Source organism: Arabidopsis thaliana, chromosome 3, assembly GCF_000001735.4.
Source record: "Arabidopsis thaliana chromosome 3, partial sequence".
In the NCBI taxonomy this organism is placed as follows: Eukaryota; Viridiplantae; Streptophyta; class Magnoliopsida; order Brassicales; family Brassicaceae; genus Arabidopsis; species Arabidopsis thaliana.
Window position 1 is genome coordinate 8,159,606 of NC_003074.8, and position 25,769 is coordinate 8,185,374.

Here is a 25,769-nt window from a genome sequence, read left to right on the forward strand (position 1 = left end):
TACTCAGAGGTTTATTCATTAGAAACCTATTTACAGAAACTGAAAATATATCGTATAATACTATTTAATACACACATATTGATTGTTTAGAATTAGTATAGGATAATTAAAGCTACAAAAAAATGTAGTCAGTATTCTTTACTAGGAATCAAAAAAAAAATCTCGTAGTTGTAGGTGCACTTTTAATTTGGTTCTTATTCATTTATGAAGAAATTAAATATAAAGTTCCTTTTTATGCTCACCTATAAAAATAGGTTTATTTATTTATAATTTTCCCAACTTGTATTGTACCAGAGAGGTATAGAACCAAAGCCCAATTCGAAGCAATTTAAAGTCCACTCTACTATTATCTTGTAACTTTTTATACGTAAATGAAGATACTATCATCTAGTTTGTCATCAGAGGCTATCCATTAGATACCAATTACAAAAACTGAAATTTCAAACTCTACGTAAATATTTTAATATAGGACAATAAAAGCTTGAAAAATTGTAGTTGTAGCCTTGTAGGTGTACATTAATTTTGGTTCATATATTATAGTTCTCAAAACAATTTAAAACTATCATCTTTCTTCACTTATAATTTCTCCAACATGTTGTACCAAAGTGAGCACAAGCCCAATTCGAAGCCCAATCAAAAAGGAAGACACGTGAAAATATAAACTCAAACTTTACGAGCCAAGGTTCTTTGTTTAGTGGCGTATTGAACCACTTTCTCCTCAACGTGTAATCCTTTCCTACGTCGTACGGCGTTGATGAGTTTCCTCGCGGTGTTTGGAAGCACGCTTGCTCCGTCACCAAACTCCTCGATCTCTTCTTCGGTTTTGGGAACAAAGAAGGGGTCTTCCTCGAGCATTTCCCAATGGCTCAGAACCATCAGAGCACTCGCGCCACCAGACGTTCCTTTTCTCAGCTCGTCTGCAAACCCGAAGCTTTCTGAAACTGGAACATACGCGTGGACTGTGAATAAAGACGACCCTTCTTGCATTTCTTCCTTGAGTATTCTAGCTCGTCTTCTGCTTAGAACAGCGTACATTGGACCAAGATACTCAGGTGCAGTGTTCAGTTCGCAGAAGTACATTGCTTCGACGATACGTGGATTTGTCTGGAGCACGGCGGCTCTACATGCGTCTTTGACAGCTGTCATGACTTGTCCTGTGAAAATGCCAAAGTTTTCGGGTTTATCTGTTTCAACATCTTCTGCGGGAGCGAGATGAGATTCAATGGTGAAAGCTAATCCCCACATTGGTTCATCACAAAGAGGTCCTGATGCTGTCGCTAGCTGAAAACCCGAGACGATGCTGCTCTCGAGGGTCAGTGCTTCACTGTACAATGCTGTTTCAGATACTTCTGCAGGTGTCTCAGTAGAATCTTCTGTGAAGCCAAGTCTCTGAGAGACATGAGGAGAGCCTCTTACAAGCATTGATCCATCCTCGGCGATTCTTTTACCATCTGGAGCGAATAGTATGTTTGGACCTTTTTCTCTTGGACCAAGCGCCCAAATTCTCTTGAGCAGTTTCGACCATTCGGTTTTACATTTTTCGCGATCCTTTTCGGTTTCAGAACTTGATGAAACGCCAGCTTCAACTAACTGTTTCTTCAATTCTTCGATGGGATCCACATTCTCCCCGAGGCTTGGCTTTTGGGATTCTAGAATCTTAACGCTATGACTGCCTTTACCTCCAATTATGTCACCAAGTAATTCAGTGTTCTCATCAAGCAGCTTGGTTAGAGCGTGTGGTAGTTTCATGACATGTACTCTGATAATGCATCTGCCATTTGGAGTTCTCTTCTCGATGTAATCCGAAGAATTCAAGCTTAGAGATCTCAAACTTTCCAAAAGATTAGATCCATCACCTTCAATGGTCTCCCTGTAGGACACGAGAGGTGGAGAGACTTCTAGGTTCACTTTTGCAAATCTCTCTTTTAAATCCTTAACGCATCTTTCAAGATGAACCTCTCCAGCAGCAGCAAGTACATGTTCTCCTCTAGCAGACACTGTAATCTCCACAAATGGATCTGCTCGGTTTAGAAGTCTTAGACCTTTCATCAGAGCACTCATATCTGCAGGATCCGATGGTTCAATCGCAACTCTAAGAGTGGGAGACACCTGAAACTCCATGCTGGCTAAGGGCCAACAGTTTCTAGTAGATGAGAGTGTTGCGCTTTTTGATATATATGGTCCAAGCCCTCTTATGGCCACTACATTTCCGGCTTTCACCTCTGTTACTGGTGTTAAACCTTGCCCCATCATAAGATATAGGGAATGCAGTTCTGCTTCCTGAATGTACTTGTGAGACGATTCCCCCTTGAGGGGATCATATAGGGCGGTAATTACAAAGACTCTTTGCCCAGCCCGAAGTACCCCGCTAAAGATCCTAGCAAATGCAAGGAAGCACTCATCTGACTCGCTTTTACTGTCATCATCATTTAAACCGTTCATCCTCTCTCTGTGATTTCCATCTTGAGGAATCATTTTCATTGGAATAGCAAACATTTTCGACACAAACACAACACAAGGACTGTCACTGCTAGAATCACAAGCCTCGATTGATTTTCTAACAAGCTCTGCTTCTGCCAGGACACTTGAATCAACATCATCACCACCAATAATTTTCCTTTCTGGAACCAAGCGTGGGATTCTATATGCCTGTGCTGCAATGGGGTCTGGCAGATGTTTCACAGCCATAGACAAGACTGCATCAGACAGAGGAAGCCAACGGCTCATCACCGATTGAAGCACGTTTTTTGGATCCTTGTTCTGAAGTTCGCGTGGTGGAATAGACAAATTGAAAGATTTGATAACTTTCTCAAGAACGGCTTTATCCCCACCAGGATCTAGTGCAGCTTCATAAACCTGCCACAAAGGCTCAAGCACAAACTGCACAAACATTGGTTTCGCCTTGCTTCCAGCACTTAAATTCTTCTTCCCTACTATCATCTTAGTCTTAGGAATATAATAACGAGGACCCCATAACGATTTCTGCAACGCAGTCGCACTAGCTCCAAGCTTGGAGGCATAAAAATTAGCAAACTCCGCAATCCCAAAACCCCACCCGTCTAAAGCACACACGAATACTACATTACCTTTCTGAGGCTGAAAAGTAACTTCTTCATCATCCTCCAACAACTCAAGACTCTCAGCAGACAACTCCCCTGAAGGACTAGCAAGTATAGAATCAACATCCGACAAATACTTCTCTGACTTATACGCACTCACAATCCCGTTAACCTCATGAACAATCCTAATCAAACGAGTATACGCCTCCATAGGACTCAACCTCAACTCAAAAATCAACCTATCAATCTTATTAAGCACCAAACAAGGAGTCAACTTCTCTATCCAAGCTTGACGCAACACAGCATGCGTTTGAATATGAACTCCCTCAACAGCATCAACCAAAACCAACGCACCGTCACTTAACCGAGCAGCTGTTGAGACTTCACTACAGAAATCCATATGACCAGGAGAATCAATCAGGTTCAAAGAATAGTCTTTATATTTAAGAGAAATCGAAGAGCTCTTCATCGTGATTGCACGTCTCTGTTCTTCATCTAGATAGTCCATGAACCTAAGCTTCCCGGCAAGTCTCGGGTGAAGAACACCGCCACCGGAAGAAGCAATTAGGTGATCGGCGAGAGTCGTCTTACCGTGGTCTACATGTGCTAGTATACATATGTTCCTAACTTTCCTACCTTCAGATTCATCCATCTCTTCAATTTACAAAACACACAGCTACCTGCAGATTCAATATATACAAGGATTACATTATCAGAATCGATGCGATTCAAATTAGTAGAGAAAACTTCAACAAAACATAATCCAAATCCTAAAACCTTGTGTGAGAGCTCACGAATTTTTGAATCGAATCCACAGAGTTGTGCACGTCTCGTAAGAATCAAAGAGAGATAAAAACGAGAGAGATGCTCTTTGAAGATTCCATAATATTTTAAAAAGTTCGATTCAAAAATTGAGTGATATGTAAAAAAATCACCTTAATCAGTTGATGGAGCTCAGACGTTTGAAGAAGAATGGTGCGAAACTTGCTTCGGCGGCGAAACAACGGCGGCGCAGGGTTTGGCGATTTCCCTCTGCAAGTTTGTCTGTATAAACATATACAAGAAGACGTGAACGTTTTTGATTTTAATTAAACCGGAACCCTGTAAACCAGAGAGACGGTTTAGTGCTCTCTTTTAACAATTTTAATTATAGTCTCGGACTCTTCAACCGGAATAAACCGGTCTAAAACGTTTTTAATTTCAATTGTACCGAAACCCTCTGACTCACAAAAAGTGTTTAGTGCTCTTTAAACAATTTTAATTTTTAAATCGTCTTGGGACTTTTAAACCGGAATAAATCTTTCGGGTCAAAATTTCCGAACCCTAACTTTAGCCCCAAATTAGAGAGAGATGCAGAAACGGGAGCTTGGGAAATCCGGCGGTAATTCCGGTGGATCTTCGGGTCCACCAGCGAAGAGAGGCCGTCCCTTCGGTAGTACAAGTGCTAACTCAGCTGCTGCTGCTGCAGCGGCGGCAGCAGCGGACGCGATGTCACCGTCAGCTTTACTTGGTCCTTCTCTTCTAGTTCACAATTCCTTCGTCGGTAAGCTCGCAATGACCACTCTATAATTCCTCTCTGTTTTCTTCTTGTGAACGAGTTTTTAATCGGTAATTTTCATTGGGATCATTGGAATTTATAGAGCAGAACAATAGAAGAATAGTTCTTGCGTTGCAGAGTGGTTTGAAGAGTGAGGTGACATGGGCATTGAACACACTTACGTTGCTTTCCTTCAAGGAAAAAGAAGATATTCGAAGAGATGTCATGCCTCTTGCTAAGATAGCTGGCTTGCTTGATGCCCTTCTCTTAATTGTGAGTTTATTTAATTGTTTAGGTGTTGGGATTGTGTTTTCCTCTCTGTTCTTTGAACCAACATGATGCTAAAACTTTGGCAGATAGATGATTGGCGTGACATAGCTCTCCCAAAGGACCTGACAAGAGGAACTAGAGTTAGAACTTTAGGTACAAATGCTTCAGTTACGGGATTTGGCAATGAGTATGATGCTCTAGCCTCTATTCAACCCCCTGGGTGAGCTAATTTCGATACTGCTTTGATTACAGTTTTAAATGATTGTTGCTTATATTTAGAATTAGAACCTAAGTGTTGTTAATATTTGGCCTAGCAGATCCGGGATTGGTTCTTCTGCTGCTGAGGCATTAGGAAAAAAGAGCACTGGTAAACATCAGTCATCTCAGTGGTGGATGGAAGAGGATGGTTTGTTTAATCTAGACGATGAAGGGAGATCAGAGAAACAAATGTGTGCTATTGCTGCATCGAACGTTATCCGCAACTTCTCCTTCATGCCTGATAATGAAGTTGTAATGGCTCAGCATCGCCATTGCTTAGAAACTGTTTTCCAGTGCATACACGATCATATGACCGGTAAGGAAGAATACTAATGTTTTGATACATACAATCCCAACCTTTTTGTTTCTTTTACTAGTTATAATTCCTTACATTTGCTTCTGATAGATTCTTATTTCTTATTGGTTTGAATTGGCTTGAATGTATTCTCTCTGTTTCCTTATTTGCTTGATACTTGATTGGGAACTATGGTCTTAAGACAATCTTTTGTTAACAGAGGATGAAGAGCTGGTCACAAACTCGCTAGAGACAATTGTAAACCTAGCGCATTTGATGGATCTTCGAATTTTCAGCTCGCTTAAGCAGTCATACATCAACATAAAGTGAGAAGTTGTATCTCCCTGCATTCTTAGTTACACAATCCATAACTTGTTTCAAATACCAATGTGAATCATTCATTACTCTTGTGCATATAGTGAAAAGAAAGCTGTTCAAGCTGTGGTCGGAATCCTCAATTCTTCTGTCAAAGCTTGGAATTGTGCTGCTGCTGAGTTGCTAGGGCGTTTGATAATCAATCCGGACAATGAACCTTTCATTAGTCCTTTAATTCCGCAGGTTTGTTAACTTCTATAATCTTCATATGGTTTCTGGCTACTTACTCGTTTTAACTAGTATTTAAACCCAACAATGGACCTATCCCTTGCAGATACACAAGCGACTAATCGATCTTTTGAGCATACAAGCCGTTGATGCACAAGCTGCAGCTGTTGGAGCACTCTACAATCTCGTGGAAGTTAACATGGATTGCAGATTAAAGCTAGCAAGTGAGAGATGGTAAACAAAAACTATACTCCCTCTCTATCGAATACAATCAAACTGTTTTTAGATCGCAACAATGACACACCATTATGATCTTTTTCAGGGCGGTTGATAGGTTGCTGAAAGTGATAAAGACTCCGCATCCGGTTCCAGAAGTATGTAGGAAAGCTGCAATGATCCTTGAGAACCTTGTCTCGGAGCCTCAAAACAGAGGATTGCTACTCGCGTATGAGAATGCTTTCGCTGAGCTGCTTTTTCAAGAGGGTAAGTATTCTGATTCATTTGCTAGGATTTTGTATGAACTCACTGCTAGATCTAATAGCAGAGTTGCTTCAGCTAGAGGAATCTGGGGCATGTAAAAGTCTTCTCTAGATTAGTGGGTTTGATTAATTGATTGTGTTGTAAACTTTAATCATTTGCTATGTATTAAAAAAGCAGTGTTGTTGAACAAAAAGTAGATGGATTCTTCTCTCGCATAGCTTCGACATGTGTTTTGTTTGATCTTTACTAAAAACAAATTTGAGATATTTTGTGATTCAAATTGAAAATAAAATAACCCAAATAATCACGTTTTGACGTTAGAATAGTGTATTGGTTAATCATATTCATATACTATACAATAAACTAACAAGAATTAAGTCACACATAATACAGTGTTTTGTCTTTACATTTTTTGTTATTATTACTCTTTCTTCAAAATCAATGTGTCTTTTCTTGTAGACGAGGAGACGTTTTCTCTTGTTATACATTTTTATTTGGATTCGGTTCGTATAGTAGAACATAATTATATTTTGAACAACCATAACCATTAACCACCTAATTAACCCATAAATTGTGACCAACAACTTTCTACAACGCGAACTAGAGCATTTCTACAAACGTTAATTGCGTATTCCACATATATTTTGCTAAACTTGAATTTCGTGAAGATTTTAGTAACCTTCTTCTTTGGTATATTATGGAGTTGAAAGAATATATAACCGTTGCTTTAAACACACATACCTGTATTTCGAGACAACTCATCTCAAAACTAAACTCTAAAATCAAGTTATTGCAATCTTTCTTTCTTTATGTTCATACAAGATAGTGGTTAACTGATTCACACACTAAACATTTGGTAGAAAAATATCAGAACAATAAGAAGAATATATTTGGAAAATGGTTTGATTGGTGATATAAAATTAGTTAGTGGTTAAAGATGAATGTATAGATAGAAGTGATAAGAGATGGCTTTGAATCTTTCTTTTTGTTTCTGCTAATTTGATGGATATTCAAGCGGTATATTTTGTATCGATCAAATTCTTTATGCTATTGAGATATCTTTAACTTGGAGCGCATTATTGAAACTTTCTTGTATATAATGATTTTTTTACCTTGTTGTATAATATATGTTCATTATATAGTATGAGTAAAGTTGAAGGAGGGAGATTTTATTTAACATGTCTATTAAGAAAACAACATTTGGTGGTTGGGGAAGAAACCAAATCTAATTTTCTAATTGTAGTGCTACTTGAAGAGGGTCCCAAGTCCCAACTTTACTAATCAAATTGCACCTCTTCATTGGTCCAAGTGTGGAGCCTCTAGTGATGTCACGCGTCGAGAAAATAATTGCATAGTTTTCAAGTTATAATAACATGTACTAATACTATAGTCTAAAAATAAATAATATGTGGGTAGAAAGAGACCATTATATGTGGTCCATTGATGCTCTTCTTTTGGCTCGTATTAGTCGCACTCCTGTCGACCACCAAGTGGACCTCTCGCTTCTGTTTGATTTGTGCGGTTGTGTGTATAACCAAACAGAAATTTGAAGCAAGTCTTATTCAATAAGTCGTATAATTGATATGAGACTTATGATACACACGTGTCTTGTTTTAATCTATGTTTCATTATTGGCTAAAACACTAGTCCAACGGTAAATTAGTACTTAGCGTCTAGATTACATTAAGGAGATCAGTATTTTTGTCGTTCCTCATAATCAAAATAACATAAATTGTTTTTCCAACTATTACAAGTTTTCTATACGATGACTTGCGTACCAAGAGTAGTTTATCAATTGTAGTAGGTCAGAAAGTTAAGCTTGAATAGTTTTTTATTCATAATTGTATCTTATTAAAGATGCCAAATATATTTATTTGACTATGTATTTTGATGTGTATTTTTCTAATTTTGATTAGAAAATATATAAAAATTATGTATCTACTTTCGGAAATACAATCGAGGTGACTCATACATGGTTTTAATGCAATAGTCAGCTTATTAAGCGAGTTTGGTCCCTTCGTATAACTTATTGCACTTAATTATATATTGTTGTTGTTGTTGTTGTTGTTGTTTTTTTACCAAAAAATAAAATAAAAAATTATATATTGTTGCTTCTCGTAGAAACTAGTAGAAAGCAAAGACCAAAGTGCCATGATAACGAAATGATTCATAGTCTGTAACATTCTATTTTGACGATACTCGTTCTAAGGAATAAATGAATTTAATTGCATAGCGATGTTTAACGAATATATAATTGTAAAGGAAAAACTAAAAAAGACAAAAATTATTACGAAAACTACTCTTATTGGTGGTGGAGCATACATCCCCCACAGCATCATGCAAGACAACGTAGCTTTCAAAACTTCATACATCGATTTCAAGTATATGTTTTTTCTTTTGTAGATAATTAAATAACAAAGTTGGTGACTCCTATATAGAGAGAAATAATTAACAAGCTTTTAGTTTCAGATGTTATGCTAATATGCTAATGCGAATTACCAGATAACTTACTGAAGATATTACAAAAGTGTATTTGGTTCCATTTTTAATCATATACGTATTATGTAGCAAGTTATTCAATTATTTAGAATTTTTATGGTTTAAGCAAGTAAAATTCCAGTAGTCGGGTCCCATTATGGGAGACTTGAGCTCTCATGCTCACAACATCACCAAAAATGGGAATTCTCAAAAAGAATAAACATCAGCAAAAATGGCATAGCCACTTGGCAAAAGATTATTACAAACTAAAAATTATCTATTTAGCATGCAATGTTTATTCTATTTCTTTTTCTTATTTCAAAATTTGCAGCATTATGATTCACAGATCTAGAATAGAATTGGCCACTTCACAAAGTAATTCCAATTATGAATTAGAAAATCTTATTCATTTCTCTAATATTAAAAAGATTTTGTTAAAAATATATAGGACTCTGCTTTCTTTACCAAATATTTTGTGTATATAATGTATTAATCGAAACACATGGCAAACATACAGGTAGAGCTAATAATATAATCATGTAATATAATATTACTATATCGCTTAGATCTATAATTGGTGGTTCCTTGTTATTTCCGAATATTGTTATTTATATCATGGTGTCGTTTTCATTTTGGGGGTCAAAATCATGTCGTCTTCCACTCGATAATGGATCTCGGAAAATTATTTCTATGAATACTATTTTGGTACTTATTTATATCTTTCGTTTCGGTTTTACCACATCTCTAACATGAAAATAGTTAATTCTTTGACAAAAAAAAATTTTGGTTAATTTAGGGACTGCGAAAAGAGCACGTACCAAAATGTTTTAGATTACAAAAATGGTTGAATTTATGGCCACTATTGAAAAAAATAATTAAAATTCCACAAATCAAGATTTTACGTGAACATTTTGGTTAGGATGTATTAACATACATGTGTACGAAAACCATTTTTAGTCATTTTCAGAAAAATTATGCGTTACGAAATAACTTTATATATCCAATGTAAGAAAATAAAATAAATTTGCCTAACTTGTCCTGTGAATGAATCATTTCAAATGATAATAAAATCCATTTGTTTAATGATGATAATTTATATATCCAATGTACCAATTCATTCATGCGTTACGTTTCACCTTCTTCCACCTTATTTTGATTGCAGATAGAACACCTCTAAACCACATAAAACATATACACACAAAGACTCGACACATAATCGAAATTTTATATAACGAAAAAAAATGTAGAGCTTTAATTTATTATTGAATTTCAAGTTATCGTATGTCTCACGTAATTCGACATATAATTCCATGGGGAGAAATAAGTTTATCACGTCTCTTTGAAAGTTCAATGGTCGTATCGTTTATCTTTTTGTCCCAATAAGCTATCTAACTAATCTAAGTGAATTAAGTCTACTTAAGACAACTCCTACTTAGTTCTCCCCAATTTCTTCAATTAATTAATTTTCCTAATCACATTTCCAACAATTTATGCATGCGTATAAAATACAATTATATATTAATATGTACTAATACAAAATTTTATGATCTAGAACATGTATAAGTTTTCTTTTTTTTTTAGAATATCTAAAAGTTTAAACCCAAAAACTCAAAAACTTTACGTTTTTTAGAGACAGAATCTATACTAAATTAAATTTATTTCTCTAATAGACGTCGAACTCATTATCTCTATATTTGAAAGATTTACCACTGAATCAACATCATATTAGTATTTGTACAATTATATAGAACGATATACATTTTTGCCAACTTTTGAAATTATACTAAATGTCTAACCTTTAAACCAGTTTACTGTACAAATACCTATGTAAAAAGAATTCTGTGTGATATATAATTGTAAATATAATACGCAAAGAGATCGTCAATTTTGAAAAACACTTTAAATAGTAAATATTATATAGAAATTTATCTCCTTAAATTAGATGTCTATATGTTCAGAAAAAATATTGGTATATTTTAAAAATTACAACATGGCATCTGACCTGCTCAGAATTAAAATATTAACTGTAGAAGATATTTTGATACAACATAATCATATATTATTCCACTACCTCCAATAGTCCAAATATATAGCAATAATTTTCTAAAGATACGTATCAAGAATGGTTTAATATGATATCATTGTTACATGCATATGCGTAATTTTTTTCATAGTTAATATATTCTTTGTAATATGGAGCCGACTGATGAATATTGGTGAGTTCTAGTGTGTGACAAAGATGCCATTGTTGACTAGCAAATTCTAAATCTGAGGAGAATAAAATAATTCTAGAAATTGAACTTTTGTTTTTAACACCAAAATCAAAACCAATGGGCCCAATTCTTTGCTGACTTGGCCAAATGAGAGCCGTCCATATGTCAGTCGACAACTGCCAAACAATCTTGACGGTTTGTTAGTTTGGCTCAAAAGCCACCAGTAATCACTGATCAGTTTGGGACTTGAGTAAATGACTTATTTACCCTTAGTTCAATAATACGGTTTTGTGTGATTTAATTTGCTAGTTAAGTTAAACCATATTTAAGGATGGTTTAATTACATTTCAGGTGGAAAAAATTGATGAGAGAATCTAGCTAGAAAAAGATGGACACGTATGGACCGTTGAAAGTAGGAATACAAATTATTTAAGGAATACAATATTTAATTTCAACACCAAGTGTCGAATAGATACAACAATAATAATGATGAACACCAAGATTTATTTTATATTCTCTATTTTGAATATTGATTACTCCAACTTTTTCATGATTTGTTTTTCAGCACTTGAGATTGGAATAGACACACTGTGATATCGACCATAAAATATTTTCTTAGGAATATATCGTTGTGTATAAAGTATAAAGTTAAGTGTAATGCTTTAAACAAGAAAAATAAAAGAGTTGAGATTGTAATCATAGCAAAAGGCTATTTTATAGACCTTTTAGCGGATGGAAAAAAAAAAAAAAAAACACCTTTTAGCTACATGATGTAGCCTACATCATATATAAAAAAGATAATAGAATTATTTAAGAAATGTAATGTGTTATAAATTAATAACCAACACATACACAATAAGATTCATATAAGTTTATGAAATCAAGGTTGTGATATTGTTGTTATTGAGATCCAAAACTTAAAATCCAAAATATCAGAACTTTTGGAGCATTGGATTATATAAAATATATTTTTCTCAATCAAATCTTTTTTTAGTTAACAACTTTAAATTAATCGCAATAGAATTATTCATGAAAAATGTTATTTACATATAACCCAATCCAATGATTTCAAAAGAGATATTATAGAATTTTGTAAAGCATTAAAGATTTAACTACATTTTGTTACATAGACCCATAATCATAAAACCTTTGATTCATAGTTTCATTCTTATAATGGTCTCTTAAGTATGAAGGTGTTGTAGCGGAGACTAGAAATATATATGAGGGTAATGTTTGTCTGTTGAGACACATTTTTACAAGCTATTAAAAAAAATGATTCCAACAATATTTATTGAAAGTAAATGTATTTTATTAGGAGATTTTAAAATTAATGTCATATTCTAAAATGTACAATATATACATTATTTTTTGAAGATTTTACAATAAATTTCAAAGTGAAACTGAAATGATTTTATTAAATTTATATACATAACTCTTTGTGTTTTTTTGACAGTCATATATATAACTCTTAAACACAAGCTTTTACAGAACATCTACAGTTATTTTAGGTGAATAAACACTCCAATTTCAAACAATTTAAATAAATAAATGATAATTATCTGTCAACCCATAAACTTTACATTGTAAGACCATTTTATTTTATTTATTTTGACTATTTATGGATATGTGATATTATTGAGAAAAAAAACACTATTACTAATTGACAGAAAAAATACACTTAATATTTTCTCCTAAATTTTCTCAACGAATTAATTACAAAATAATGTGTATACCAAGTAAAAAGATTCTACTTCTCAGTGACAGCAGAACTAATTTATTCAAGGGTAGTTTCGGAATAATAAAAAAGCAATAAATCTCTTTTTCCTATAAAAGCAAAGAGACACTCACCAAACAACTCGTCCCTGAAACCTCTCTTCAGAAAACTCAGGCACCATTTTCTCCTTCCGCCGCCGCCATGGAATCACTTCCCCAGCCGCAAAACCAATCATCTCCGGCAACAACTCCGGCGAAGATCCTCCTTGGGAAATACGAACTCGGTCGTCGTCTCGGTAGCGGAAGCTTCGCGAAAGTCCATTTAGCTCGATCAATCGAATCCGACGAGCTCGTCGCCGTTAAAATCATCGAGAAGAAGAAAACAATCGAATCCGGTATGGAACCAAGAATAATCAGAGAGATCGATGCGATGCGTCGTCTTCGTCATCATCCAAACATACTCAAGATCCATGAAGTTATGGCAACCAAATCTAAGATCTATCTCGTAATGGAACTCGCTTCCGGTGGTGAACTTTTCTCAAAAGTCCTCCGTCGTGGACGTCTTCCTGAATCAACGGCGCGTCGTTACTTTCAACAACTCGCCTCCGCTCTTCGTTTCTCTCACCAAGACGGTGTCGCTCACCGTGATGTGAAACCTCAGAATCTACTCTTAGATGAGCAAGGTAACCTCAAGGTCTCTGACTTTGGTTTATCAGCTTTACCGGAGCATCTACAAAACGGATTGCTTCACACGGCGTGTGGTACTCCGGCTTATACAGCTCCGGAGGTTATTTCACGGAGGGGATACGACGGAGCAAAAGCTGATGCGTGGTCTTGTGGTGTGATTTTGTTTGTTTTATTGGTTGGCGATGTTCCATTTGATGATTCGAATATCGCTGCGATGTATCGGAAGATTCATCGGAGAGATTATCGGTTTCCGAGCTGGATTTCGAAACAAGCTAAATCGATAATCTATCAGATGTTAGATCCGAATCCAGTAACGAGGATGAGTATTGAAACAGTGATGAAAACGAATTGGTTCAAGAAGTCTCTAGAGACTTCTGAGTTTCATCGTAACGTCTTTGATTCGGAAGTAGAGATGAAATCGAGTGTTAATTCGATTACTGCTTTTGATTTGATCTCGTTATCGTCGGGATTAGATCTTTCTGGATTGTTTGAGGCTAAGAAGAAGAAGGAGAGGAGATTCACGGCGAAGGTTTCGGGTGTTGAAGTGGAGGAGAAGGCGAAGATGATTGGGGAGAAGTTAGGTTATGTAGTGAAGAAGAAGATGATGAAGAAGGAAGGAGAAGTGAAGGTTGTTGGATTAGGGAGAGGAAGAACTGTGATTGTGGTGGAAGCAGTGGAGTTAACGGTGGATGTTGTGGTGGTTGAAGTGAAAGTTGTTGAAGGTGAAGAAGATGATTCACGGTGGTCTGATTTGATTACTGAGCTTGAAGATATAGTTCTTTCATGGCACAATGACATCATGTAAATAGATTGTGACTTTGTGGATTTTAGTCTCTTTTTTGTTTTGTTTCTGTTCAGTTTTGTATAATCCATGAAGAAATCAAAATCTCCCGCTTCATTGTCTTTTTACCAGCAGATACATTACCCTCTCTGCTACCGATTCCATAAGCTTTGATCACTACATGGTACTCAATAATGATTCTCTTATTCGCTCCTTGTCGCTAAGCCCATGGGCTCAACTCAACGCATCTTCAACATCCTCAATATAAAATTCAAAGCCTCAAGAATAGGTGGGGATAATGTATCTTAGACATTTCGTCGAATTGGTGGGTGCTAAAAAAAATTCTTCAGTAAAAGAAAAGGGACGTAAGATAAGGTCCAACAAAAACAAATTATTCATAGGAAGACTTGCCAAGTCAAAAGTCAAGCTCCTCACACTTTTATAAAAACAAGTGAGTTTATGCTCATCACTTACCACAAACAAATTATCTTCCTTTCCCAAAAAAAACGAAATTGAGAGACGATGATTCGAAGCCTATCTTATTGCTTTCTTACCATCTATTTCTTCTTGAGCATTCTTCCATTACCAAACACCATTGCTTGTCCCACACGGTTACTGTGCCGCAGCGACCAAAGAGATGCTCTTTTAGAGGTACAAAAGGAGTTACATGTACCAACAACTACATGGAACAAGAACGTTGACTGTTGTTCTTGGGATGGTGTCACATGTGATGCTATATTGGGAGAGGTGATATCACTACAACTCTATTATAGTACTGCTAACATCTTCGTGAGCTAGTGCTTTCACGTTGCAAACTTCAAGGGGAAATTCCTTCTTCCATTGGAAATCTTTCTCATCTCACATATCTTGATCTTTCGAATAATCAATTAGTAGGTGAAGTTCCCGCTTCAATCGGTAACCTAAACCAACTAGAGTCCATGCGTCTTTGGGATAATGATCTAAAAGGTAATATTCCTACTTCATTTGCCAACTTAACAAAGCTTTCTGAATTGTACCTCTTTGGAAATCAGTTCACGGGTGGGGATACAGTATTAGCCAATTTAACCAGCTTGTCCATTATAGACCTCTCCTTAAATTACTTCAAATCCTCCATTTCCGCTGACCTTAGTGGACTTCACAACTTAGAGCGATTTTCGGTGTATAACAACTCATTTTCCGGACCTTTTCCTTTATCATTGCTCATGATTCCTTCTTTAGTCCATATTGATTTAAGCCAAAACCACTTCGAGGGACCTATTGATTTTAGGAATACCTTTTCATTATCTAGGCTAAGAGTGTTATATGTTGGCTTCAACAATTTAGATGGGCTAATTCCAGAATCTATATCTAAATTAGTCAATCTCGAATATTTAGATGTTAGCCACAACAATTTCGGAGGACAAGTCCCTAGATCAATATCTAAAGTAGTCAACCTCACTAGCGTTGACCTTTCCTATAATAAGTTGGAAGGTCAAGTCCCTGATTTTGTATGGAGATCCTCAAAGTTGGATTATGTGGATCTTTCTTATAATTCTTTCAACTGCTTCGCCAAATCAGTGGAAGTTATCGATGGAGCATCATTAACTATGTTAAATCTTGGTTCAAATTCAGTCGACGGACCATTCCCCAAATGGATATGCAAGGTTAAAGATTTATACGCCTTGGATTTGTCCAACAACCATTTTAATGGTTCCATTCCTCAATGTTTGAAGTATTCCACTTATTTTCATACGTTAAATCTGAGAAACAACAGTCTAAGTGGGGTTCTACCAAATTTATTCATTAAGGACTCTCAGTTGCGATCACTTGACGTTAGCAGCAATAATTTGGTGGGTAAACTTCCAAAATCGTTGATCAACTGCGAGAGGATTGAATTTTTGAATGTGAAAGGAAACAAAATCATGGACACGTTTCCATTTTGGTTGGGATCTCTACCATATTTAAAAGTTCTTATGCTCGGATCAAATGCATTTTATGGTCCCGTCTATAACCCCTCCGCATATTTGGGGTTTCCAAGTATAAGGATCATTGATATATCCAATAACAACTTTGTTGGATCATTGCCACAAGACTATTTTGCCAATTGGCTTGAAATGTCTTTGGTGTGGAGTGGTTCGGACATCCCACAGTTTAAATATATGGGAAACGTTAATTTTAGTACGTATGATTCGATCGATTTGGTGTACAAAGGAGTAGAGACGGATTTTGATCGTATCTTTGAAGGTTTCAATGCTATTGATTTTTCTGGAAACCGATTCTCCGGACATATCCCTGGGTCTATTGGTCTACTGAGCGAACTGCGTCTTCTGAACTTGTCAGGCAATGCATTCACAGGCAATATCCCACCATCCTTGGCGAATATCACAAATCTCGAGTCATTAGACCTATCACGAAATAACTTGTCTGGTGAGATTCCTATAAGTCTTGGAAAACTCTCGTTTTTGTCCAACACCAACTTCTCCTACAATCATCTTGAAGGATTGATTCCACAAAGTACACAGTTTGCAACTCAAAATTGTTCTTCGTTCCTGGGTAATCTTGGACTCTATGGTTTCAGGGAAATTTGTGGAGAAAGCCATCATGTGCCCGTTCCTACTACATCTCAGCAACCCGAGGAACCTTTGTCGGAATCGGAAGACCAATTGCTGAACTGGATAGCAGCTGCGATAGCGTTTGGACCTGGTATGTTTTGTGGATTAGTGATCGGACATATCTTCACTTCATAGTTCATACAAACATGAGTGGTTCATAGCTCGTTAAGCCCATCTCTCTCCCGGTCAAGTTTGTACTACGGTAACTAAGCTCGCTAGTTGTTTTTTCTGTCCTTGTAATTTCCCATTTAGTGGTTGCATTATAATTTATAAACAGTGTCGACGTTATAAGCTGTTATGTTCTCACCATAGTGTGTAACGTGGTCCATGTTTGTATAGTTGCATATGTATCTCTATTATAAATCTTTAATAACATGTCTTGAAATTCATGTTTAATACTATGTCCCATAGCCATCCATTTATCTTTGTGGAAATAGTTTGTCGGCCACAATGTTATTGCCCATACCAGACTTACTAAGAAAGAAGATAAACCTTGACGAGTGGCTTTGCTCTTTCTTCACCTCATGATGACCTATTCTTATAAATTGTGACGTGTGGATTTTAGCTTCTTTATTTTCTTTTTATGTTTTCGTCTGTTCAATTTTGTATAATCATGAAGAAATCATATCTCCCGCGTCATAGTCATTTTAAAGGTTTTTATATACATAGAGACACAGCTAAAAATCTACCAAAACTTTTCAACACTAAAGCTCGTCGACACAATCTCCAATCCCAACAAGAGATGAGAGAGTTGAGATCCATAGCTCTAATCCTCGCTTGATCTCTTTTTTCCTAATTTCTTCGATCTTACGAACAGCTTTTTTCGACATCCCAAGTTTCATCAGAATGGTTCCTAGTGATTTGAACGTTGAGTCATCAGGTTGAATTCCAGATGACACCATCTCTTTGAATGTCTCAACAGCTTCTTTGAATCTCCCGTCTAAAGCGAATAAGCCGAGAACGCTGTTGTAGCTCAACGGATCAGTTAGAATCTTCATCTCTCTCATCTGTTTTGCTATCTGAGTCGCTTCTTCAAACCGACCGTTCTTCTTGTACATACATAACATCATCGCAAAGGTAAACTCGTTTGCTTCTCCTCTCTGTTTCATGCTATCGAATATAGCTTCTGCTTTTCTCACCATCGATCTTTCGCTATACAGGTTGATCATACAGTTTGATGTATATACATCCGGATATTGCGTCTTGTTACACGATTGAAGAAGCTTTCTGTATATTGCTTCAGCTTCATCTAAGTACCCGACTTTGGTGTAGAGCTTAATCAGAGAATTGTATATAACAGAGTTTCCCGGGATTCCAGCTTCTTTCATCGCTTCTACGTAACTCATAGCTTGCTGAACATTTCCAGTATCTGCAAAAGCATTGATCAAGACTCCATATACAACAACATCAGGTTCGATATTGTACTCAACCATCTCTTTATACACTTCCTCTGCCATATTGAGCTGACCGAGTTTCACAAAGCTCGATATCACAGCACAGTATGGTATGCAATCGCTCACATATCCCGTCTCTCTCATTTTCTCCAAGTAGCATCTACCTTTATGAGGCATGTCGGCACTCGCAAGGATCTGGACGAGAGTATTATATGTACACTTATCCGGTGTGACCCCATAACTCATCATGCTCTCAAATAACTCACATGCCTTTTCACAGCTTTTACTAATTCCATACGCTTTGATCATTACATTGTACTCAATAACTGTTCTCTTATTCACTTCTTGGCAGCAGATAAACACTCTCTCAGCTTCTGATAAATATCCACGCTCACCATATGCATCGATGTTGGCTGAATAGCCTTCAGAACTCATATTACCCGCAACATGAAACCTTTTGAACCATGACCATGATTTCTCAAGCATCTCTGCTTCTACATACATTCTAGTGAGAGCAGATTGTGTATACTCATCTATCTCAACATTATCATCATCCATCTCAGCTATAAGCCCTTCAGCTTCCTCAACCATATGTCTAATCGAGAATGCATATAGGAGAGTGCGGTAACTTACAGGATCCGGTTTAAGCCCATCGTCTTTCATTTCCTTGAAGTAGGCTCCTGCCCTTTCTATATCGTTGTTCTTCGTGTGAAGTGAAATCAGAATGTTATACGTTCTTGTATCAGGTGCACAATGAAGCTTCATTGTTTTCATCAAAGAAGTGACTTCACCAAGCTGACCATTATTGCCATAAATATGAATCATGGTATTAAAAGTCACTGTGGTTGGAACAATCCCTTCTTCTAGCATCCTCTTAAACGTCTCTGAAGCTTCTTTTATCTGACCGGACTTACCATACGTATCAATCATCGTGTTGTAAGTATAAGAGCTCAAGCAAACATGTGAATCCGCCTTGTTTTCGTCACACGACCATTTCTTGAAAAACTCCTCTGCTTTTTGAAACTCTCTTGCCTTCTTATACATTTGAAGAACAATCCCTGTTGTTACTTCATCAGGCTGCATCCCAATCTTACTCATCTTCCCTAACCAACAAAGCGCATGTACTTTAAGCCCGCCTTTGCTATAAACATCGATGAGAGTCCCATACGTCGAATTAATCGGCTTGATACCTTTCCTAATCATTTCATCCCATAAACTCTGTACATACCTCCACTTACAAGCTTTCCCAAGTATCCTGAGCATGATATTATAATGAATCACATTCAATTCATAGCAACCTTTACTCTTAAACCATTCGAATATCTCCACCGCTCTCTCCCAATGTATCTGCTCCTTTAATATAATCGTTCTCTCCTTGTTACTAAGCCTCTCTGCCCACGGACTCAACGCATCTTCAACATCTTCAATACTATCCAAAGCTTCTAAAATAGCGGGAATACATCCTCCGTAACTCAGACGTTTCGTCGAACACTTGGTGTGCACTTCACTAACCAAACCATTCCCACCAAATCTCGCATCTTTACTTCTCTTATCAACAAACCCATCAATGATCCCTGATTTTCCGACGCAACCATTACTTGGGTTTACTAAAAGTAAGTTTTTTCCGGCGACAACTTCATGAGCAACGGTACCACAACCTCTGTCGCCATTTCTGGTGCTTCTCTGTGGTCCTTTGTCACTCTCGTGAGTTCCTGGTACGTAATTCTGCTTCAATTTCTTGAAAGATGGGAATTTATCGAGAGGCGAAGAAATCGGTAAGGTTTTTGTAGAACAGAGAACATGTAAGCTACTTCCATCTAGACGAAGATTCAACAACATTTTTCAACTGCAACGAGCATTAGTTTATTCACTAGAGAAAAGGAAAAGAATTTGCACCGCCAATTGCGACGAAGGTGGTATATACTTCTCCGGCGAACGTGATTCTCTGTAAAATTCTGACGAGATTTTTTTCTGGCGTTGTTGCTAATGGATAAAATTGCGCGCGCAAAGGTCCTTTGTCCGATTGGAAAGAGAATACATTTGAGGATTAAATTGATAATTTCGTAATAGTTTAAGCCCTTAAAGGAAATAAAAAGCTGTAAACTCCTGAAGTTTTATTTATTTATAGAAAACAACTCTTTATATATTTGATTTCCAAATAATCCCAAAACCTTGATCATATGCACATAAGAACCCTATTAGAAGAGAAATGATTTTTTATTACTTGGTTCACATAATGAAAAAAACATACTTGAAAACTAGTCATTGGCGTTCGGTATTTTGGTTCAGTTCCGGTTCGAGAACTTCCCATGAGCCCTTTTGTAGTCTAAAAATCTATAATCTTAAATTGTGTTTTATTAATATTATTATGTTTTTATGTAATATTAATAACCTTTACCCTAGAAAAACTAATATTATTTTCTCAGTTTTATTATATTAAATTGTGTTTTTCAATTTCATATGTTATCAGACTTATATTATTATGTAATATTTTTTTACAATTGGTTGAATTGTTTAGGTTAGATATTAATTTCTGTTTTTAATATAACAAAATTATTACATAATAATTCTTGCAGTTTAGCTAAAACATCTAATAAGCTGAAGAGACAGAGTCATTTACAATTCATCAAAAAGAAAAATTGTTTTTGAAATCTTTTGATCGACAAGGCCTATCTATAGAATTGTGGATGTGTTTTGGGAAGGCATTATAGAAAATTTGTCTCATGTGGTGGTAAATGTTTTGCTGAATAAGTAAATAATAACCTTGGTTAAACTTTAAACAAAAAAAAAAGTTAATAAATAACCTTGGCTAAACAAATGTGTATAAGTTTCTGAAATTTAAAATATTATGTTCGTGATCAAGAACAGAAAACTGATGATCTTATAGGACATAACTACTTAATACATTATACATCTATAGATTGTGTATGTGTCCGTATTATACATAAAATCTCATGTATCTTTACATCAAACTTCAAATCTAAATACAAAAACAAAAAGAACATCACTAGAGATGGATCTCTCGTCGGACAAAACCCCGAAGTTTCGTCTTTCACGGTCAACTTTAGTCAAACTCCGATCCGAATCAAACCAAAAAGGGTTTTTCATTCATCGATCATAGTCATCATCTCCTTTTTAGACAAAAGATTCTCAGCTTCTCTGGATCATAAGGAAGAGTCTAGAGCAGGAGCGTCGGATCCCTTCATGATTCTGAGTCTCTTACAAGAAGAAGAGAACATGTCCCATGGAACATCACCAACCAACATCCAGTCACCATCTTTATCTTCGTATGTTGGTACAAATCCAGATCCTTTGTATCCTTCTCTCTCACAATATTCACCAATCATGACTTTGAACATATTCTCTAACGCTTTGAGAAGCTCGGGGTAGTTTTTGTATGTCTTGAGATCGATCTTGCGAAGGTAAGGAGCTCCGTCCATACTCACTTTCACGTAGCTCACACTGTTGTTGTTCTTACGGGAAGATCTCACTGGTGGCCAACCAACGATTTGAGTTCTGTAAATTTGAGGAAAGAAAGATTAGTAAAACTATTCAAGAGCCAATAATTTGAAAGAAGCCAATTTGAAACTCAGATCTCTTCTACTTACTTGGTAGGAGGTGTAGATTCTTCTTCATCACGAGTTTCCTCAAATAGACGCTTGTTGTTACTTTTAACGCAAGAAACCTCTTGTTCTTCTTTGATCTTCTCTGTTCTTCCGGGTAATCCAAGACATAGCTCTGTGTCCTTAAGGTTAAGCTCGTTGACTTTCTCGTACGCCATTGCTTTTGGATCAATATCAATCTTTGTGTTTCCTTCTTGTGTGTTTTCTTGGGTACTTTGTTCTTCTTGTCTTGTTCTTCTTCTTCTTGTTCTTGTTCTTGGTGAGCTGGTTGATGAGTTTTGGAGAAAAGGGGAGAGAGATATATATAAAGGAGCATCGAAGTTAGGGTTAAAGGAAGAGAGAGAAGTGTTGTCGGAAGCATGAAAGGCAAGAAAGAGGCAAGGGGACAAAAGTGGGACACGAAGCTTGAGGCCGCCCATGTGGACACGACTCTTTTGTTTAATTATTCCACGCTCCTCTTTTCCCTCCGCCAACTTTGTTTACGTTAACATCTTAGCCGTCCATCTCTATTGCCTCTTCTTTTTCTTTCAAAGGATGTATAATAATTATAACGAAAGAATATAAAAATGAATGAAATGATGAGAATTCTATCGGCCGACCCGGAATAAAAGCAAACAGAGAAAATATAAATAAAGTAAAGACTAAAGAGGTGTATTATAATAACATTTATTTACTGTTTCTTAAAGGTTTCTTCTTCTCTTTTTGAAAGTGTATAGTGCAGGTTATAAAGAAAATATCAAGTGCTAATGATTGTTAATCCATTTGTTGCATAATAGATATTCTTAATATATATTTAAATATAATGTGTTGTCTTAAAATTTGATGTGAAAGTTGATTATTATTTTTAGTTTACTTCTATTGATTTATTAATTTTTAACTTAAAAGATTAATAGATGTTTTGAAAGTATGATGTAAAAATTTCGATTCAGAAGAAAAAACGTATGGTGTAAAAAATGGTTAAAAGGACACTTATGTCAAATAAAGTACTATTTTATTGAATCCTGATTCCAAAATGAAGATTATTTAGAGTTTCCAAGTACTCTTATGTGTTACGAACTATTGAATGTGCATAAGTTGAATTTTATCATTTTTGCTCGTAGATGTAATTTGATTAATAAAGAAATATTAGTTTTATGGTTAAATCTCAGATAATATCGAATATTAAACGTTACATATTTGTCTTGCGAAGACATATTTATGCGTGGCATTTTGTATATTGTGAGTTGGAAAATGTTATAACATTTTGTGTGTAGATTTTGATTTTATAATAGGAGACGAAGACCCATGTGGATAAGGGTCAAATGTGTTGGTAATTGATAGAGGAATGGTAAAGCCATGTGCTTTCTTATGTGTATGTCTCTTTTAATTATTCATTTCCCTTCAAAATGGGTTGTGGGGGAGAGAGGTTCCACGTGCTATGTATTCATTGAATCATAAAACTTAAAAGAATGAACCAAAAAGTGGTAATTAATTTCTCCCCATAGATTACGCTTAACTATGTGCATTTAGCTTCTAATCCGCATGCGATTTGATGTTAACGTTAGGCTTTATTCAATGGATTTACCAATTTTGGATATTATTTGTTTTCTCTTCTTTTAAGATAAAGATTCCTTCTATGTTCTTGCCCCTTCCATCACCAAAAGATTAGATAAGTAAAAGCGATGCAAGATACGTTGCCTCTCTTCTTATAAGTAAATAATTTAGAGGTTCTGATTGTCAGAGTTTTATGTATTATTTCCAGTTAATAACGAACTCATGCAATGTATTTTCTCACAAACTGAGAGATGCACGAATGAATACCATTTGTCTGTTAAATATTGCACGAATGAATACTAAAGGTTAACCATTTACAGATTTCTAGAATCACTTAACATGGTGGGAAACAAACTTCTTGAGAATAGTTTTTTCCTGTTTGTGTGTTCATGCATGTTTTAGTCTTAGTGAAAATGTATTATAGAAACATAACTACTAGATCTATGTGATGCTTTATGCTTATATAGATGATTGCTAAAGTTATTTGTTGGTTAAACTAAACCTTTTTACTGAAAACCATTTAAGAAAGTACAAGAGAATTCAGTTACTGTTTATTATGGAGTTAATTCCATGAATATATATTGAACATTAAGTTTTGCCTAAAAAACAATATTGAACTTAAGCCAAATACATAAATCATTTTTAGATTATTTTGGTCTCTGTGGTCAATTTAATGTATTAATTTATGTACTGAATCAACAGTTGTTTGTTCTTTTATGTTAATATTTGATATTTTTTACTCTACAAGGACTACAGATTCTGATGACAATTTTAACGTACATATCTTGAAGAGGTACGTGAATAACTATATGAACTAGCTAATAGATTCTTAATTTTTTTTGGTTAGAAATATTAACCGTGTTTTAATTATCATGGTAAAAATGTTAATTATTTTCTACTTTAATTTCTCGTTTATTCAAAAAAAAAAAGTATGTCATATATGAACAATTTTGAAATTTAAATATAGTATGTTTTACTTGATTATAGTTTCATACCAAAACATTAAAATATTTTTGAGAATTTTAATTTAATATCTGTAAAACGTAGTTTAGTATGTTTGACATGACTATAGTTTCGTTCCAAAACATTAAACTAATTTGAATGTTCTAACGAATTCAAAACACATATAGGCACCCAAAACAAAAAAAAAACATGTTATTATAAAGATGATGGAAATAATAATATAATGCTACGTTTGAAAGAAAACGAGTAAGTTAAAGATGAGGAAGAGGAATGATATGTCGAAACACACAACTTGTCTTGTGATGCATACACAAGCTACACTCCAAAGAGTCGTGTCTTTTGCAAATCACATTCGTGTGTAGCTCAAAAAAGTTGGCTCTTTAAATTATTAAAGTTTGTGTGTTCCTTTTTCGACTCATCCCTATCATCTTATCTCCATTTTCTCTCTTTTTATTTTTCATATATATATATATATATATATATATATATATATATTGATTTTTATTAACTATTAATGTAACATCTCACTTTTACTTATTTAGCCTTGTTTCAATCATCATGTCTTCAAATCAACCGTCCAGAAGATAAAATGTTGTTTTCAAAGTTATTTATCGCAAACAAAACAAAAACCTTAAAAGGTTGAGTGAATCCAAAATCCCCTTTCTCAGATCCAAAATTCGAATATAAACGCTAGGGTTTGAAATAATGACATGACTCGTTTAGATTCACGAAATCACCGATTATTCAGGATCTCCACACAAGAATTTGAGTTTATTTTTTTGCTTTAGTACATATTTCGTGGGGCTTAAACGATCCAAACAAGAGCAACCCTAATTAGCTGGATATGTTTCACTGTCTTTTCGTCGAAGCATTAATCATAACATAAGCTGTTCCAAAGGCAACGTAGGGACCGGGCCAATACATTCGGACAGCAACATCGAACCGACTTTGAAGTATTGTCGAGACATAATTAAGATTTTGAAAAAATAGGAAACTTGTGGACAGCGTATAAGTGATCGTGGCACGAAATATAACCGATCATGATCCTGTGTTAGTTATCCTCTCAGTCAATTAATTCGATCTTGATATATATCTTTCTGCGTTTTAGTTTCTTGATGAATGTGCATTGATTACTATTTATGTATTTATGAGAGAGACACTATGTTTCTGACCGGTTCGGTTCTGAAATCAAATAAAGAATGGTGCCATAAATTAGTAAAAGTCGTTTATTGTTAAGTATGTTTTAGGATTATGGGAATCTTGTTAATATCTCTTTACACAGACGATATAAATGATGTTGTGTTGTTTGAAAAGAAGAGAATTTTTAAAGAAAATAAAAAAACCAACGGTT

General features: G+C 35.4%; 6 protein-coding genes and 1 long non-coding RNA gene across 11 annotated transcripts; 3 read left to right on the forward strand and 4 right to left on the reverse strand.

Moving 5' to 3' along the window:
• Positions 1-469: 469 nt before the first annotated feature.
• On the reverse strand, positions 470-4,183 carry AT3G22980 (Ribosomal protein S5/Elongation factor G/III/V family protein; the record flags this gene model as incomplete). Of its 3 annotated transcripts, none has more annotated exons than NM_001338606.1 (2): positions 470-3,739; positions 3,995-4,183. In NM_001338606.1, the coding sequence occupies one exon, from the start codon at positions 3,709-3,711 to the stop codon at positions 664-666; it is 3,048 nt and encodes a 1,015-aa protein (NP_001319621.1). In that variant the 3' UTR covers positions 470-663. The 3 variants fall into 3 exon arrangements, with proteins under 3 accessions (NP_001319621.1, NP_001327177.1, NP_188938.1); NM_001338607.1 differs by having other exon boundaries at positions 3,837-4,183; NM_113198.3 differs by lacking the exon at positions 3,995-4,183 and having other exon boundaries at positions 501-3,711.
• Positions 4,184-4,335: 152 nt separating this feature from the next.
• LFR (ARM repeat superfamily protein) lies at positions 4,336-6,745 on the forward strand. The gene is made up of 8 exons (NM_113199.5): positions 4,336-4,602; positions 4,700-4,869; positions 4,953-5,086; positions 5,184-5,440; positions 5,640-5,745; positions 5,839-5,977; positions 6,069-6,196; positions 6,285-6,745. Exons 1-8 carry the CDS (start codon positions 4,410-4,412, stop codon positions 6,538-6,540), a joined length of 1,383 nt encoding a protein of 460 aa, NP_566721.1. The 5' UTR covers positions 4,336-4,409; the 3' UTR covers positions 6,541-6,745.
• A 6,128-nt stretch (positions 6,746-12,873) lies between these two features.
• Positions 12,874-14,537, forward strand: CIPK7 (CBL-interacting protein kinase 7). Its single transcript, NM_113200.3, has one exon. The coding sequence runs from the start codon at positions 13,049-13,051 to the stop codon at positions 14,336-14,338; it is 1,290 nt and encodes a 429-aa protein (NP_188940.1). The 5' UTR covers positions 12,874-13,048; the 3' UTR covers positions 14,339-14,537.
• A 198-nt stretch (positions 14,538-14,735) lies between these two features.
• RLP36 (receptor like protein 36) lies at positions 14,736-17,306 on the forward strand. Of its 2 annotated transcripts, NM_001338608.1 has the most exons (2): positions 14,736-16,720; positions 16,872-17,306. In NM_001338608.1, the coding sequence occupies exons 1-2, from the start codon at positions 15,253-15,255 to the stop codon at positions 16,961-16,963; spliced, it is 1,560 nt and encodes a 519-aa protein (NP_001326639.1). In that variant the 5' UTR covers positions 14,736-15,252; the 3' UTR covers positions 16,964-17,306. The 2 variants fall into 2 exon arrangements, with proteins under 2 accessions (NP_001326639.1, NP_188941.1); NM_113201.2 differs by having other exon boundaries at positions 14,814-17,273.
• Positions 17,307-17,396: 90 nt separating this feature from the next.
• Positions 17,397-20,517, reverse strand: AT3G23020 (Tetratricopeptide repeat (TPR)-like superfamily protein). The gene has a single exon (NM_113202.2). The coding sequence runs from the start codon at positions 20,136-20,138 to the stop codon at positions 17,610-17,612; it is 2,529 nt and encodes an 842-aa protein (NP_188942.1). The 5' UTR covers positions 20,139-20,517; the 3' UTR covers positions 17,397-17,609.
• A 523-nt stretch (positions 20,518-21,040) lies between these two features.
• On the reverse strand, positions 21,041-22,490 carry IAA2 (indole-3-acetic acid inducible 2). Of its 2 annotated transcripts, none has more exons than NM_001338609.1 (2): positions 21,908-22,490; positions 21,041-21,815 (listed from the first exon to the last, which is right to left on the reverse strand). In NM_001338609.1, the coding sequence occupies exons 1-2, from the start codon at positions 22,339-22,341 to the stop codon at positions 21,464-21,466; spliced, it is 786 nt and encodes a 261-aa protein (NP_001326722.1). In that variant the 5' UTR covers positions 22,342-22,490; the 3' UTR covers positions 21,041-21,463. The 2 variants fall into 2 exon arrangements, with proteins under 2 accessions (NP_001326722.1, NP_188943.1); NM_113203.5 differs by having other exon boundaries at positions 21,097-21,815; positions 21,908-22,248.
• A 2,775-nt stretch (positions 22,491-25,265) lies between these two features.
• Positions 25,266-25,507, reverse strand: AT3G04375. The gene has a single exon (NR_141091.1). It is a non-coding gene; the product is annotated as an other RNA (long non-coding RNA).
• Between the last annotated feature and the right edge of the window lie 262 nt (positions 25,508-25,769).

Excerpts from the sequence above, each read along its gene's own strand:
- LFR (NM_113199.5), top strand. The coding sequence starts at position 4,410 with ATGCAGAAACGGGAGCTTGGGAAATCCGGCGGTAATTCCGGTGGATCT. Across the intron at positions 4,870-4,952 it reads TTGATGCCCTTCTCTTAATT|ATAGATGATTGGCGTGACAT; the intron begins GTGAGTTTATTT and ends AAACTTTGGCAG. Across the intron at positions 5,978-6,068 it reads TTAGTCCTTTAATTCCGCAG|ATACACAAGCGACTAATCGA; the intron begins GTTTGTTAACTT and ends TATCCCTTGCAG.
- CIPK7 (NM_113200.3), top strand. The coding sequence starts at position 13,049 with ATGGAATCACTTCCCCAGCCGCAAAACCAATCATCTCCGGCAACAACT.
- RLP36 (NM_113201.2), top strand. The coding sequence starts at position 15,253 with ATGCGTCTTTGGGATAATGATCTAAAAGGTAATATTCCTACTTCATTT.
- AT3G23020 (NM_113202.2), bottom strand. The coding sequence starts at position 20,138 with ATGTTGTTGAATCTTCGTCTAGATGGAAGTAGCTTACATGTTCTCTGT.
- IAA2 (NM_001338609.1), bottom strand. The coding sequence starts at position 22,341 with ATGGGCGGCCTCAAGCTTCGTGTCCCACTTTTGTCCCCTTGCCTCTTT. Across the intron at positions 21,816-21,907 it reads GAATCTACACCTCCTACCAA|AACTCAAATCGTTGGTTGGC; the intron begins GTAAGTAGAAGA and ends TCAAATTTACAG.